We start from the raw sequence: 14,829 nt of genomic DNA, 5'->3' as shown, positions 1-14,829 counted from the left end.
GGAGGGTGTTGTGAGTAAATGCTATTGATTTTTTTTTTTTTTGGTGAGGCAACTGGGGTTAAGTGACTTGCTCAGGGTCACACAGCTAGTAATTGTTAAGTGTCTGAGGCCAAATTTGAACTCAGGTCCTCCTGAATCCAGAGCCGGTGCTCTATCCACTGCGCCACCTAGCTGCCCCGAGTAAATGTTATTGAAATGGAGATTTCTGGGATTGGTCTTAAAAAGACTTCAGGAAGGGACAACGGGGTCAAAGAAATAAAGCAGGAGCTTAGTTTCTAGATTTTCAATGGTGTGATGTGTTTTTCTGTATAGCTACTGCCAGTCCACACCTCTCCCTCTATCAAGATTTACCCATTGGTTTTGTCTGTTTCTGCACCCCTGTCTTCTAGTTGACTAATCCAGGATGTCACTAACTCACCCTCTGCATGGAGCCCTCTTCCTTATTTTCAGCCCCTTTCCATTTAAGTTGTGTTAACCATGAGTTGGGCAATTTTAGTTGAGTCAAGAAAACTGCAATGTAAATACATCAACAGAGCTTGGAACTCTGGGACTTTCAGGAAGAACACTAAAGAGAGCAGACAAATACCCTGAGCCTCACTCAATTTCGATCTTGGATTCTGGGTCCCTCAAAGGCACTAGGACTATTTGGGGGAAGAGACTCGCCTCTCAGGGCCTTCTCTCATCACTCCTAATCTAGCATATGAAACTGACCAGAAACAGGAAGGATAAAGGACCCAAAAAATGAGAAGTGAAAAGAATCAGCTCCTTAGTGGGGCAAAGAGCAAACAGCCAAGGGCACATTGTTCCTGGGTTGGGGTGGGGAGCCATGTTAGTGAGGTCACATAAGTGCTTACGGTAGGAAGAGCAGTATGGTGGAGAAAGAGCTGGAACTGTGTGTCGATTTTGTGCCTCCTTATATGCTCTCTCCCCCATGACATGTATAATTGTTTCGTGTCCCCAGTACTTGATGATACACAGAAGAGCTAAAGAAATGCTTGGTGATGGATTAAACTCAACTCTATGTGAGGGGAAATGGCCTGATTACGGCCCAGCCCCCAGAGACCGTCTACAGCTCAGCATCTCAAACATGGCTAAGTTCTCTCACTGTGAATTCCAACTGTCAAGAAGGGAGAAGCTGCCTCCAAAAAGAGATTATTTTCCAGCCCAGATCTTCCTTTAATTCTCATTTTCTTACAGACAAGAAAATCAAGTCCATGGGGTTCCATGTCTTTAATTTTGTGTGCTTGATCTTTTTACAATCAAATCATCAGAAAAGTGCTAGGGCCCAGGGGGGAGGTATTTAACACTTGCTAACATCCCCCAAACCAAAATTCAAGTCTGGTTTTCAAACCAGACCACAAGGCCCCCAGATATTTCCTACACTTCCTTAATGCATTCCCAACTGGTTGAGTGGAGATGGGCTAGTGAGAGGAGCCAGGCGAGGCTCCCTCACCAGGACAGATTATGGTGAACAAGTCATTGTTGCCCAACCTCACCCCCCAAGTTTCTTCTGAGACATGGGGTAGTTGGAGTCAGCATCTCTAATTTCCTATGATCTTCTCTTAAAAATATAAAACACGTGCAGTCAGCTTTGGTACAAAAAAACAAAATGAAACAAAAAAACACCAAAACATTGTGGTCCCAATGGATCTCCCACCATTACCACTGGTCCCATCCCAATCTCCACTCTAGACCACTTGGGGTTCCTAGACAGCCTATATCCCCAGGATCTACAATGGAGGTTGGAATGAGCAGCATTAGGAGGTCTGTAGTGGGAGGGACACTTGCCCTCTCTACATCCCTTTTTAAAGGACAGAAGGGCTATGGTAATTTTGGCCCCCACGTAAATATGAGGGTGAGGGTTGCTGGGCTGGAGTCCAGTAACTGAAGGGTTAACCCCTGGTTGGTCTTCCCTCCCCCCCCTTCCCCAGTAGTGTTAAAGGGCCAGGTTTTCTGTCCCTTTATGGCTTGGTTCCCTTGTCCCTGGTCCTTTAAGTCCCTCCCTCCCTCCCACCTAATAAACAATAAATAAATAAATCTTTCCATATGAGGGGAGTGGGGATGGGGTCTGAAAAATTGGCATCTGTGGTGCTGCTTGTGGACGCCGCCAGAGGGCACATCCCACAGCTTTCTGAGCCCCTCAAGCAATTTCACTCTCCCTGAGTTGGGAGGTTCTGGGGGGTGGGGGTGGGGGACACAGAAAGTCAGCAGTTCTATTAGGTGTCCCTCTCACCTATGTAACTTAGACATCCAAAGGCTACTCCCCCAACTCCTCATCCTCCAGTAATGGCCCTGGAGGGGATCGGGAAGGGGGGAAGAGCCCCTTTAACTTTCTGAGGCAATGGGTTCTCCATCTCGACTCTCACTCTCCTCTGGGATGTCCTGCATTCGAGGGAAATCTACAAAAAAGAAGAGGGTAACCGATGAGCTGGGGCCCAAAAAGGAAATACCAACCACCTCCAATTTTCCTGCCTCTTAGGAGGCCTTGTGGTCAACCAATCACAACTAAAACAGGAAGCTTGCCTCTCAGAGCACCCCTATCCAATCAGCACTTGACAAAACAGGAAGTCCAGCCTGCCCCCACCCCAGGGATCTTGTGCCTTCAGAAGAATTCTCATAAGCACTGCCCCGTGAGAGGGCTGAGGCAGGCAGAGACAGCACTGCAGGGCGTCAACCATCCTGTCCCCTACTACCTTCACAGCCCAACTACCTTCCCCAGGACCTTTCAGAGCCTCACCTCTGGGGCTATGTGGTGGGGTCAGGCGACTACAGCCCTCCTCCTCACTGCCGGTATCAGGATCGCTGCTGTCCTGAAGCCGCTCCTCGGGACTGCCTAGCTCAGGCCCCTCTCTGTCCTCAAAGGGACGATGGATAGAGCGGGTAGACAAGGGCAGATCGAGGCGGTCATGGCCTCGGCATATCTGGGGCACAGCCTGGTGGGTGAGGAAAGAGGGCAAGCGAGTGATCCAGGATGACTGCTCAACTCCACACAGGTGGGCTCAGGCGATGGGGTGGGAAGAACCCCCAGACCCTACTCTGGGCTCCCCCCCTCTTCTACTTGCCTTCGACTCATCTGCTCCAAAAATCAAACACCTTTTCAGGAAATACCTTAGGATTTCTTTCAGGCCTACCACTCAATTTCTTCTCAGTCTGATGTGATGGAAGAGCTTCCAACCCAGCCCATAACTGAGTAAGCACCCCCTCAGTGATAAGCCCCAGCACAACCCACTCATTTTAGGTTCTCCAATGTCTGTGTACCAGTGGCTTCTCACCAAAACACATGGGAGGGCCTCTGCTCACCTGGGAAGGGGAGGTGAAGCTCAAGTAGAGGGCATCCCCTGCAGGGAGGCTTCTGCGCCGTGGGTCCAGAGGCCTTCGGGCCCAGGGAGCCTCAGCTGGGAGCGGCTCGGTCTGGCCCAAGGCAGCCAGTTGCCTTCTTGCTTCTTCGGCCTCACGCTCCAGTCGGGCCCGGGCCTGTTCACTCTCTCGAAGTCGAGCCTCTAAGCCGCCTGCCTCAGCTGCCCGCTCTTCCCCCTGACGTCGGCATCGACGGAGCTCCTCTTGTAGGAGGGCGTGCTGTCTCTGCAGCAGGGCCAGCTCTGTGGCCTGCTTCTCAGAAGCCGCAGGCGCACCCCCAACCCTGCCTGCCTCCCCATCTCGAGAGTTGGCCCGGGACAACACGAGCTTCTCCCGTCGCTCGGGGCCCTCGGATAACCTTGCTTCCATCAAGGTGTCTTGCTGAGCCACTGCTGCCTGGGGTGGGGCAAATAATAAGGGTGAATGGGTCACAATTCTCCTTTCCTGACCACCAAGGACCAAGTCAATCCTTGCTAGGACACCCAGGCTGTGTGTCCTTGGAAATATTCTGGAGGAGAGTGAGCCTCCCAATCTCCCACCTCCGTGAATGGCTCTCCCTTCTGATTTGACTTCCCCTCACCTTGTCCCCTCTACCCCAGTCAGCCTCACTTACCTGAAGGCCATGGAGAAGTCCATACAGGTGGATGAGCCGCTGCAGGGCCTCCTGAGGACAAGAGTGAGTGGGGACAAGATGCAAGCACTCAGATTCAGAGTTAAATGAAGGGTGAGGGGAATCTCTGGGGCCATCACCCTAAATTAGGCTCTAACTGCTTTTCTGGGCTGGAGGCTTGATGTCTACCCCCCACCCCCAGTCCTTGTCATCAACCCTATTAACTTGTTCTCCCATCTTACCTCCTGAGGAGATCTCAACTGGTTCCCATTTCGATCCTGTAGTGAAGGGAAGGATGGGGAGTCAGAGACTATTCAGGTCTCAGCTCCTCAGCCCTCCACGGGATTGCCCCCAGAGCCCCTAGATGAACAGAGGCCATTCTGGCCAGGTCTCAGAGCCCCGCTGACTCACCCTCTGACTTGAGTCTGAGTCAGCTCTGCAGAGCTCAATGGAACCATTGAAGGTTCTTGTTTCACCATCTATTAGGGAGAAGAGAAAGAGAAGGGCCTAAATGCTTGGCAGAGTGGAAAAGAGAGCTGGATTTGGGAATCTGGAAGATCTCAGCTCAAGCTCTGCACCTGACATGAACTAGCTAGGTGGCCCTACTGTAAGAGGTATGATAACCCCAGTAATATCTATCTCACAGACTTTCTGAGAAACTCCAGTGAGGTAAGACAGGCAAAACACTTGGCACTCTTTAAATTCCTGCATTATTATTATTTCTCTCAAGTCCCCCTCCCATTCTGGTCATCATCTCCTCCCCGGCTCCTTGGATCCCCTTAGCCCAGGGCACTCACTGGTGGTGACCCCGGGGCTGGTGTTGCCACTGCCATCCGGCTCCAGGGACAATGCGGATTCCCGTGGGGGCAGGGGCAAATCTAGCCCAGGTCCAACTAGCAGGTCCTTCAGGCTCTCCACTGAGGGGAGGAAAGAAAAGAGAAGGTCAGGGAGAAACAGAGCCGGGTGCTGAAACAAAAGGGAACTGACCCTAATGTCCAAGCACCGAACCTCAAGGCACATCCATCCATGTGAGGCAGGGAGGAGGGAGGGGCACAAGGTTTCCATCTAGTCTGTGTGGGCACATCGGAATGTCAGAGGGATTTCAGAGTTTGTCCCTGGGGGGTCTGTCTATCCCTGAGGGCCCTCTTACCTTCACGGATAGCATCTTGTAACAGTCTTTCCCCCCGAGGGGATTCCAGGGATTCAGAGCGGAAGAGGCCACGAGGCAAGGTGGGTAGTGGCCCTCCACCCCCTCCATCTTCTTCTGCCTGGAACTGGGTCATCTCAGCAAAGAGTCCCACCTTCTCCTGCAGCAGCTCCACCAGGGCCCTGTCCTTCTGCTGCAGCTCGGCTAAAAACACAGGGCAAAGAGGGTGAGAGGAACCAAGCCAGAAGGCTCCAGTATGAGAAGAAGGCAGGGGTAGAGTGGGGGCAGAGGAAAAGAAGCTAGAGAAACAGTGAGAACCCGTCAGTTGGGAAACTGGTGAACAAGTTATGGTATCTGAATGTAAAGAAAAGAGGGTGGATTCAGAGAAACCTGGGAAGACTTGTATCAACTGACGCAGAATGAAGTGAGAAGAACCAGGAAAACACCTTTGAAAGATAAGTGTGCTAATAAGTGTAATGACCAAGACTGATGAAACACCTTCCCACCTCTTGGCCAAAAGCTACTGGGCTAGAGGTGCACAGGAGACATTTCCAGAGATGGTTGACATCTGGATTTGTTTTATTTTGCTATACTTGCTACAAGGAAGGGCTGCTGTTTGTGAGGAAGGGCTTTGAATTGGAGTACTTGGTGGCTGGTGATTGTGATAGAAAAAAAAGGAAGAAAAAATGCTAGGGTGGGATGACCAAGGGCAGTGAGTAAAAAGGGTATGGCACTTACTCTTTGTTTTTTTTTTGTTTTTGTTTTTTAGTGAGGCAATTGGGGTTAAGTGACTTGCCCAGGGTCACACAGCTAGCAAGTGTTAAGTGTCTGAGGCCGGATTTGAACTCAGGTCCTCCTGAATCCAGGGCCAGTGCTCTATCCACTGCGCTACCTAGCTGCCCTGGTACTTACTCTTGATCCGTCGGAGGTAGGCCTCATCCTCTGTTTCAATCAGGGGGAAGTCCTCTCTGGATGGACACCTGTGATGGAAAGACGGGGTGAATCAGAGTTGAAGGTGGGAAGGGACAAGGGATACCTTACAGTCTTTCATGCTTGCTGTTTCCTCTGCCCAGGACACTAACCCACTCATACTATGCTCAACTTTGGTTGCACATTTCCCTCTTCTAGGAAGTCTTTCCAGGCTAACCAACTTCCTAGCCCTGCTTGTGTTCACTTAGCCAATCTTTGCTTCACAAGAGAAGGAGGTAGCTCTGCTCTGGGCTCTAAACAGTCCCCTTTAATCCATAATGTCTAACACAGTAAATACTGTTGGCTGACATGCATGCTGAGGCAGACATGGGCCTTCCTTTGAATACTCACACACGCACACTCTGCTGGATGACACGGATCCAAGTGTTTCGGTCCTCTCTGGAGGCTGTGTGGACCTCATACATTTCAGGGGGAGCTGCGCTGATCAAAAACATTCCCTTTTCCTGGTTGGCAATGTCCCGAATGATCAGGTTCTGCAGTGAGATTACTGCTGGCTTGTCCTGATGGAGAAGAGCAAGGGAAAAAAGGAGTGAGCTGAGGAGTCCTAACATCTCAGACTTCCAGGAAGTTTGTCTCTTCAAAATGCTTAGACACGATGATTTCAGAAAGGCCTGGAAAAACTTATATGAACTGATGTATAGTTAAGTGAACAGAACCAGGAGAAACTTGTGTACAGTGACAGCAATACTGTTTGAGAAAGAACTGTGAATAACTTAAGTATTCACAGCAATACAATGATCTAAGACAATCCCAAAGGATTAATGATGAAACATACTATCCACGTCCAAAGAAAGAACTGATATTGATTGAACACAGACTGAAGCACGCTATTTTTCACTCTCATTTTTTTCCCCTTTTATTTAAGTTTTCTTATACAAAATGACTAATGTGGTCATGTTTTATAGAACTGCACATGTATAACCTGTATCTGATTGCTGACCGCCTCAGGGAGTGGGAAGGGGAGGGAGGGAGGGAAGGATAAAATTGGGAACTCAAAACTTTAAATAAAAATTTTTATCAAAAAATAAATAAAACAAAACAAAAAACCACACACACACATACACACAAAGTACTTAGAGATCTGTCAGAACTGGGGGGGGGGGGGAAGGGGAGGAGAGAAGAGGTGTCTGGCATTTTGCCAATTCAAAGGAAAAAATGAACTTTGGAGACTCTAAGGATTCTTTAGGGTTGGAGTGCCTGCCTGCCTGCCTGCCTGCCTAATCTGTGAGGCAGGAGAGGAGAGGCATGGTCTTACCAAGGCAGGAAAGATGTATTTCTGGTCCTTCTCCTGGAGGAACACCAGCACATCTGTCATCAGCAGCATCAGCACATCTGGCAAGAGGGGTGACAGGACAGCATTGGATGAACTAGAAATCTGATTTTCCTTTGGTCTCACCTCTCACCAGGGACCAGTCTTGCCTCACTAGGTGATAGCTCCTAACTCCTTTCCTTTCCTTCCCAAGTCCTCAAATAGCCTTCCTTCCTATATTTTAGAAATGGGGGTGGGAGCAGGGAAGAGGTGACTTGTGGAATTCCAGGTTCACCTTGCACTGGAAAGGGACTTCTGTGCCCCTGGACAGGATGACTGAAGCCCCATCCACTGAGATGTAAGTATTTCCTCTGCCCAAGTCGCCATTCCTTTTTAGACTGCAGTTTCCATACTTTCCAACTCACTCACATCCTTTTTGATACCTAACCTAAATCCCTCCTACTGCAGCATATGCCTACACCCTCTCGTTTTATAGTCAGTGGAGGAGAACAGCAGGTCCCTCTCTGCTGCAGAATTAACCTTCACAGAGTCTAAGATCCTCACCAAATCTTACTGCCACCACCCCCAATCTCAGATTGAGCTTCTTCAGGTTAAACAATTCCATCTTTCTTCAGCCCTACAGTTACTCACTCCCTTTCAAAGTCTTTCCAGCTCCCTCCCCTGACCTTTTCCTCCCACCCCTCTGACTCTGTGGGGCTCCTGAGCCTGTGCAGGAGACAAAGGTCAATCCTATAAAATGGGGAAGCTGCCTCTGAAAAGAGACACCTTCCCCCTTGCCCTTCGGGACCTTGCAGTCCTGTGGGCACGGCAGGGAGAAGGGGAGGTGTTTTGTCGAATACTTCAGAAAATAAAGCTCTCCAGCCTTGCTATTTTTAACCTCCATGGTTTATATTCTTAGCTGCTGCGTGGGAGGGATGGGAGAGAGGGGAGTGGAAGGAAGGAGAAGGTTGGTGAAGACTGACAAGATCCAAGGCAGAAGCTTGGAAGTTTTATAAAGGGAGTACAAAGGTCCAGTTTAACTCTGGTGAAACCAACTTCAAGCCATGATTATCTTTTCCCAGTGCAAATCCCTTCTGAGAGGAAGGAGAGTGGGAAAACCTACCTTCATTCCCCCCTGTAGCCGCTCTACTCTTTGTCCATTCCTGTCTTTCCTGTTCCCTCCGACAGAAGTCTTGGAGATCCACTGCCAGCAGTCTCCCTCTTAGCATTAGAATTTTAAAGTGGCCTTTTGGGTTCTAACCTTCTGTGCCCTAGAATCGTCTCTCTCTGAATCTGGGAGCTCCCCAAGGCTTCAGTATTGCCTCAGAAGCACATGCATTACAGTAGGGGCTGTGGCAGACTATGGTGCTCTCAGAGGGCAGTTTATCTCTCACTTAACAATGGGAAGGAGGTCCATAAACTTATTTAACTGACAAAGACTATCTCTCTTCCTCTAAGGTTATCTTGAGGGTAGGATATGAGCGGTCTTTCCCTCTGTCTGGGTCGGGTCAAAGGCCACAGGGTCAGGAAGAACTGACCTTTGAAGCGCCCCGTGGCTGTCTTCCAGAGCAGGCAGCCGTCATGTAGCAGCTTGCGACGCAGAAGCTCTTCTCGGCCAAAGGGACCCTTGCCAGGCACTGGGGCCTGGGCACGGGGGTCTGTGCGTGCATAGATCTCCTGCAGGCGAGCTCCCTTCTCCAACTCATGCACCTCCTGGTCTACTGCTGACAACAGCTCCTTCACCAGCCCCAAGGCTGTTGTCAAGTCTTTATGCTCCTCTTCATTGCCTGGGAGACGGTGAGCAGTGTCAGGGATAAGGAGAAGGCCTCCCTCCTGGCCACCCTCACTCTCCCTATCTGGCCTCTCTCTCTCCCAGAGGCTGTCTCTCCTCCTGCCAGTTTCCTGGGTGTCCAGGTCTACCCCCACAGGCTGGGCTCTGCCCCAGCCTTAGGCTCTAGCCTCCTCACCACGAGAATGCTGCAGGATCCGGTCGATGAGTACGGGGTACTTGGTGATACGCTGTGTCACCAGCAAGATGCACTCCTGCACCCCGTGCCGCCGAAGCACCGTGGAACGAGTCACCTTCTGCAGAATCAGGATTGGACCAGAAGAAGCAAGGTCAGATGGGGTGGGATTTCTGGGGTGGGGTTTGATGGGGCAGAACAGAGAGGGCAGGGTCAAAGACAGGGAGGTCCAAGATGGTCAACGGAGCTTCCAATCCCAAGATCTTGTTCCCCAGCCAATATAGAAGCTAGGGTTGAGAGAAGTGCTTAGAGTCAGGAACCAAATGGTTCCATGTGGAGCTTGCGGCCAAGTTTTACTCACTCTGATGAACTGCTGGAAGCGCTTGTCCCGAGCATATAGTTCCTTGTAGAGTTTCAGTGCCTTAGTGTGACGGCTGCAGAACTCAGAATAGGCCTTGCGCATCTGATCTGCACTGGAGCCTGAGAACTAGAGGCCCAGAGACAGGTTAGCACAGCTGAGGCCCAGACAAGGCCTTTGCTTCCCCTAACTCCCCGCTGCTCCCACAACCCCTGAAGTTGTCCTGTTCCCATCACCTACACCCTCCAGCAGGCCCTTTCTCTTATCCTCACCTGGCTAATAAGCAGGTCCCCTAGCCGGTGGATGACAAAGTTATGGGTACTGCCTGGGCAAAGGGCCTGGCGCCGGCGCTCCAACAACTGGCTGAGGAAGCGGGTATGGATATCGCTGAGCTCGTCCACACAAGGAAAAAGGCCCTGCACCAGCGCTGGCTCCAGCTGTAGCTCCTCCAACAGACCCGTTCGGAAGAGCCGGGTCATGATCTTCAGCGTCCTCACGTGGTGCAGCTCTGTCTGGATCAGCTCTGGGCGAGGCAGGCCAAAGTGTCAGTCAAGGAGCAAGGGGGCAGGCCAAGGGGCCATATACTATTCTATATCACTGTCTAATTGTTCCATCCATGACAGTAATATTTACAAAATGCTTTTAGGTTTGCAAAGTTTTATATCCATTTTTCATTTAGTGCTCACAAAAGCCCATTAAGGTAGGAGTTACTGTTATTTCCATTTTACAGATGAGGAAACAGACGTAGGTTAAGGGGCTTAACCCAGAGTCACACAGCTACTATGACAGGATTTCAACCTAAGTCTCCAATCCAGCTCTCTATCCACTATGTCATGATGCTTTTTGCTAGCGGACTCACAGGCTCAGAGATCTTGAGGCAGAAGAGACCTCAACCCCCTTGTTTTATAGAGACTGAGGCCCACAAAGTTGGCCTTGTCCAAAGTCATATAGATAACTTGTCTCCCTACATCATAAGGTCCTTCAGGGAAGGTCTTTACAGTACTAAGTACTGAGCACAGTCCTAGGCCCCATAGCATGAAGATCTGGTGGCTGCCTGAGTTGAATTAAAAGGACAGATAGAGGCTAACAGGGCATTGGGGAAGCAACTCAGAGGCCAATGAGTCAGCACTGGAAAGGGTCCTTGGTATCAGGAGAAAACTATTCAATAGGGCGTGAGAAAGGAAGAAAGGAATGCAAGTCCCAGTCTTGACAGCACAAGGGGCCTTAGGCTCTTTACACCCCTGCTTACCATAGATCACATCCTGCCGCTTCATCACCTCTTTTTTGTGCTGCTGTAGGAAGCTACTATCTACGGCAAGACTCCAGGAATCCGCTGCAAAGTCCTTCTCATCTGTCTCAAAGTCACTCATCAGCTCATTGTAAATTACCTCTGCACCTGGGGAAGGTGTGATGGAGCCTCAGGGCAGTGTTTTCTCCCCCTGGAGCCTAGATTCCAGTCTCCTGAGGCCCCAAGTCCTCCTGGGCAGAACCCCCTCTTGCCTGGCTTTTCACCTGTATCCATTCCTTACCCTCATCTATGAGAGACTCCACAGACAGTGTTCGATTTCGCATGTTGAGGGAGTCTGTAGACTGAGAAAGGATCCTTCGAAGGCCCAAGGGGGACTCATCATTGAAGTGCCTAAGGAGAAAGGGTATTTGTATTTTAACTGAAGGGAATGAGGCAGAAATACCTGGAAGCCCCTACTCTATGCTTATCTCTAATTCCCAAGTAATGCCTCTCACCTCCTAACCAAACAAGAAGCCAGGGATGCTTCTGGAATCAGGCTTTCCACCTGTCTAAACGAATACTCCTTCTCCCCAGCAAAAAACCCCATCGGCTCACCCAGCAATGTTGGTAGTGGAGACACTCTTAGACAGGGAAAGGGAGGACCGGCCTCGTCGAGAGCCAAGTAGGGACTGGCGAAAGCTGTCGGAGGGGTAGATAGCAGAGCTAGGGCGCTCCCGGATGGTGGCTGTGGGAATAAGGAAGTGGGGAAAACCCAGCTCGGGTAGTGAGGAAAGTATGGGAGACCTACAGATTTCTTCTTTGCCTGAGGCAAAGCTCCTTCTCTCTCCTTATTCAAAACTGGATATCCCTTCCCCACCAATATGCTCCAAACAAGGAAGGGATGCAGGTTAACCCCCCTCCCCGCCCCTCAAGCCTCTTTCTTAACATTTATTTGGACCTTAGTATCCTAGCCTTCAGTCCTATCCAAGAAGAATCCAAGAGTATACCCCTCTAGTTCTACCACTGTAAAGGAGGAAGGGAGTGGCCTGAAGGTGGCAGCAGAGCCCAATATCTAGACAGCCATATGGGGAGTGGGATGTGGGTTGTACTTACTCTTGCTCCGAAGGGAGACGGACTGCAAAGCAGTGCTGTTCTTGAGCAGGGCAGCCTTCTGTTGCTTTAGGGCAGCAGGGCAAACAGAGAACATCCATTACCCAAAAGGCACAGAACTAGTTAACTGACCCCTGGGCTGATGGCGCCAGTAAAGGGCCCACCTCCCTCAGGCAAGCCTGGGATGGGAAATCTGGCCCAGAGAAGATGCTAAGTTCTTAACAAGTAGGGAAGGGCACTGGGGACTCAGAGGGTAGCCTTTCAACACCCCATATGACTGACCCAGGGAGACTGGAAAGGAATTGAGAGAGCACAGCAACCCAGCTCAATACCCATAGGGGCATGGCCTTCTGACTGTCTGGAACTCTTGGCCTTCTCACCTTTTGCTTGACCTTGGTGCAGTTGGCAAGAGCATCTTTACAGCGGTTATGGATGGTCACATTGCAAGCTGGAAGGATAGGAAGATGAAGGTAAAAGGAGGGGACAGACACACGCACACTATACACACCCTCACCCAAAGGACAATGCCCCCATTGTCCGTCACCCTCAGTTCTTCAGATACTCCCCCCTTCAGGGTCTCAGCTTCTTGTTCCATCATTTCATAAAGTGAAGGATGGGGAGTGCCCTCACCTGTCCCTATGCCCTACTTGGCTCCTTCTAGTCAATAGGGAATAAATGGAGAAGGGAACAAATTCTGGGGGCTTAGTTCAAAGCTGCCTGGGGAGATAAAGGAAGGGGGCGGCTCACTGCTGGGCACCAGCATTAGCACAGGGTTGGGCACAGAGCACAAAGCCAGCTGGAGGAGGGAACTCAGAGGAGTGGTTGATGCAAAGGCAGAAAACTGGTACCAACATGGGAACGGGGGTAGGAATGTGACCACAGATGCTTTCTCTAGGCCTAAGCAGCTTTGAGGTTAGGCTGGGGAAGAATGGTGCACCCCAAGGACCTCCAGGGTAGGCTAAAGCCCCAAATTCAGTCTTGCTTCACCTTCAGCCTGTTTCTCTTTTCTTCCACTACTTGGTTCCTACCTCTAACAACTCAGCAGTACCTGCCCTCCTAGGACTCAGGCCCTGAAAGGCCAATCTTCCAAAAGGAGCAAAGCTACCAGACCTGCCCTACTTCTGCCCTAGGTGAACGGCAGGCAGGCAAAGACACTGAAGCGGGGTTGGTCAAAAAGCCAAACCTAAGAATAAGGCTGGCCAGCCCTCTCCTTCTCCATCACACACTCCGCCTCCTCCAGCTTCCCCTTCCCCACCCCAACTCACTGCATCAACACCGGAAACTCTGCTAACTCCTTCAGACAATACCCAGAACCCTGTTCACTTCCACAAATACAAGGCAAACAGGGTGGGGCCAGGGGGGCAGGGGAAAATAGGTGCTGGGGGAGTTTCATCCCCTTGAAAGATCTTTCTTCCAACCCCCACCCCTTGGTGTCTCTGGATCGAACCTCCGCATTCCACCTGCTCCCAAAATAGCGCCACCCGCCTCCCTCTGTTCCCGTGGTAACGGGCTTCCGGATTGGGAATTTTCTCAGGATCTCTGGAGGGATCTAGATTGGGAATCCCTTCTCACCTCCAGAGCCCTCTGCCACCCCCCCCACCTGAACTAGGGAAGAGGTCAGGGAGGTCTCCTAAGTTCTCAGAGTGTCCCTTCCCCAAACTCCATGGGCATTTAAGAATTAGGGTTGAAGGTCTCCCTCATTGTCAAATTAAAAAACCCTTTTCTGTGCATTTCCAATCCAGTCCTTAATCAAAACCATTCTCTTGACCTCCTATTTTTTTTTGGGGGGGGGGCACCTGGGAAGCCAGGCTGAGTGGCTCTCCTCTAAAACACTTCTAGGGGTGTCAAGGAGAGAGGGAACCCCCTTGATTTCATGCCAGCCTACTAGATTTGGATATACTTTAAGGTTTCAGAGGAGGCCAAAAGCACTCACATCATAAACCTGATGTGCCCTCCCTCTATCACAATGGAGCTGGACTAGAAATTGGGGAAAGGTGGAACCCATAATCCCATTCTTTTCTCTAGACAGAGCCTTAAATGAACAGGAAGGGAGGGGCAAATTGATCCCAGAGTCTTGACTCCCAGTCCTCTCCAAGGGGAATGACAGGGCCAGCTGCAAAGTTGGCGGTTTTCTAGTTCCACCCCCTACTGCCCCACATTCTTTCTCTTCCTTCATCCTATTACCCCTACCCTTCCAGCTGTTCCTGGGGCAGATGTTACAGAATTGAGAACCCAAGGAGGAGGAAAGTTACTGGGGGATGCCAGAAGAACAGCTGCAGGGGAGATACCCCACATATGTTTTCTTTCCTCCCCCCATCTCCCTCTGATATCCTCTTCTGACATATTCCCACGACTACCCACTCCTCAGAATAAGAGAGGGAAAAAACAAGATATAAGCATCTGACCCCAATAGTTAGAGAGTTATAGAAGCAGGGGATCTTTAAGATTCAAAGAAGGAAAAGGAGGACAAAGACTTAAGGACCAGAGAAGGGCAATCTGGTAGCCAACCTCGGGGTCCTGGTAACTTACTTGGGCAGATAAGGGCTTCCTTGGCCGTGATGCTTTTGTTACAAGCATAGCACATCGTCATGCCTGATACAGAGATGGTGGTGAAAAGGTGCCCATTGGTATAGCGGGCATCCTTGGCTTCTTTCATCTTCTCTTTTTCCCGGTTCTGCAAGGAATATGAAAAGATGGAATCAGGCTAAAGATCTGGGGCAGAATACCAGAGGGGCTAGAGAGACAGACCCACAGTTATTGGTGATCAGAAGGTCCTGCCTGGGGATGGCCAGAAAGATAGCAATTTGGAGCAGTGA

The 14,829-nt window shown here is 50.4% G+C and overlaps 1 protein-coding gene across 5 annotated transcripts in view; it reads right to left on the bottom strand.

Annotated features, from left to right (window-relative positions):
• Positions 1 to 1,215: 1,215 nt before the first annotated feature.
• ARHGEF2 (Rho/Rac guanine nucleotide exchange factor 2) overlaps positions 1,216 to 14,829 on the bottom strand; it is a 30,914-nt gene continuing 17,300 nt past the window's right edge. For all 5 annotated transcript variants that reach the window (XM_044003700.1, XM_044003697.1, XM_044003701.1 and 2 more), the window contains exons 2-22: positions 14,543 to 14,687; positions 12,394 to 12,461; positions 12,017 to 12,080; positions 11,519 to 11,648; positions 11,205 to 11,314; positions 10,925 to 11,071; positions 9,948 to 10,198; positions 9,679 to 9,804; positions 9,321 to 9,438; positions 8,892 to 9,140; positions 7,360 to 7,436; positions 6,435 to 6,604; positions 6,027 to 6,094; positions 5,118 to 5,318; positions 4,765 to 4,884; positions 4,379 to 4,446; positions 4,210 to 4,245; positions 3,971 to 4,021; positions 3,301 to 3,753; positions 2,738 to 2,933; positions 1,216 to 2,399 (exon numbers count right to left, since the gene is read on the bottom strand). In XM_044003700.1, the coding sequence (XP_043859635.1) occupies positions 2,326 to 2,399; positions 2,738 to 2,933; positions 3,301 to 3,753; positions 3,971 to 4,021; positions 4,210 to 4,245; positions 4,379 to 4,446; positions 4,765 to 4,884; positions 5,118 to 5,318; positions 6,027 to 6,094; positions 6,435 to 6,604; positions 7,360 to 7,436; positions 8,892 to 9,140; positions 9,321 to 9,438; positions 9,679 to 9,804; positions 9,948 to 10,198; positions 10,925 to 11,071; positions 11,205 to 11,314; positions 11,519 to 11,648; positions 12,017 to 12,080; positions 12,394 to 12,461; positions 14,543 to 14,687 (2,922 nt within the window). In that variant the 3' untranslated portion in view covers positions 1,216 to 2,325. The remainder of the gene's footprint in view (positions 2,400 to 2,737; positions 2,934 to 3,300; positions 3,754 to 3,970; positions 4,022 to 4,209; positions 4,246 to 4,378; positions 4,447 to 4,764; positions 4,885 to 5,117; positions 5,319 to 6,026; positions 6,095 to 6,434; positions 6,605 to 7,359; positions 7,437 to 8,891; positions 9,141 to 9,320; positions 9,439 to 9,678; positions 9,805 to 9,947; positions 10,199 to 10,924; positions 11,072 to 11,204; positions 11,315 to 11,518; positions 11,649 to 12,016; positions 12,081 to 12,393; positions 12,462 to 14,542; positions 14,688 to 14,829) is intronic.

This window comes from Dromiciops gliroides, chromosome 4 (assembly GCF_019393635.1).
Source record: "Dromiciops gliroides isolate mDroGli1 chromosome 4, mDroGli1.pri, whole genome shotgun sequence".
In the NCBI taxonomy this organism is placed as follows: domain Eukaryota; kingdom Metazoa; phylum Chordata; class Mammalia; order Microbiotheria; family Microbiotheriidae; genus Dromiciops; species Dromiciops gliroides.
The sequence above is the reverse complement of the archived record's forward strand: the minus strand, read 5'-3'. Positions and strand labels throughout refer to the sequence as shown.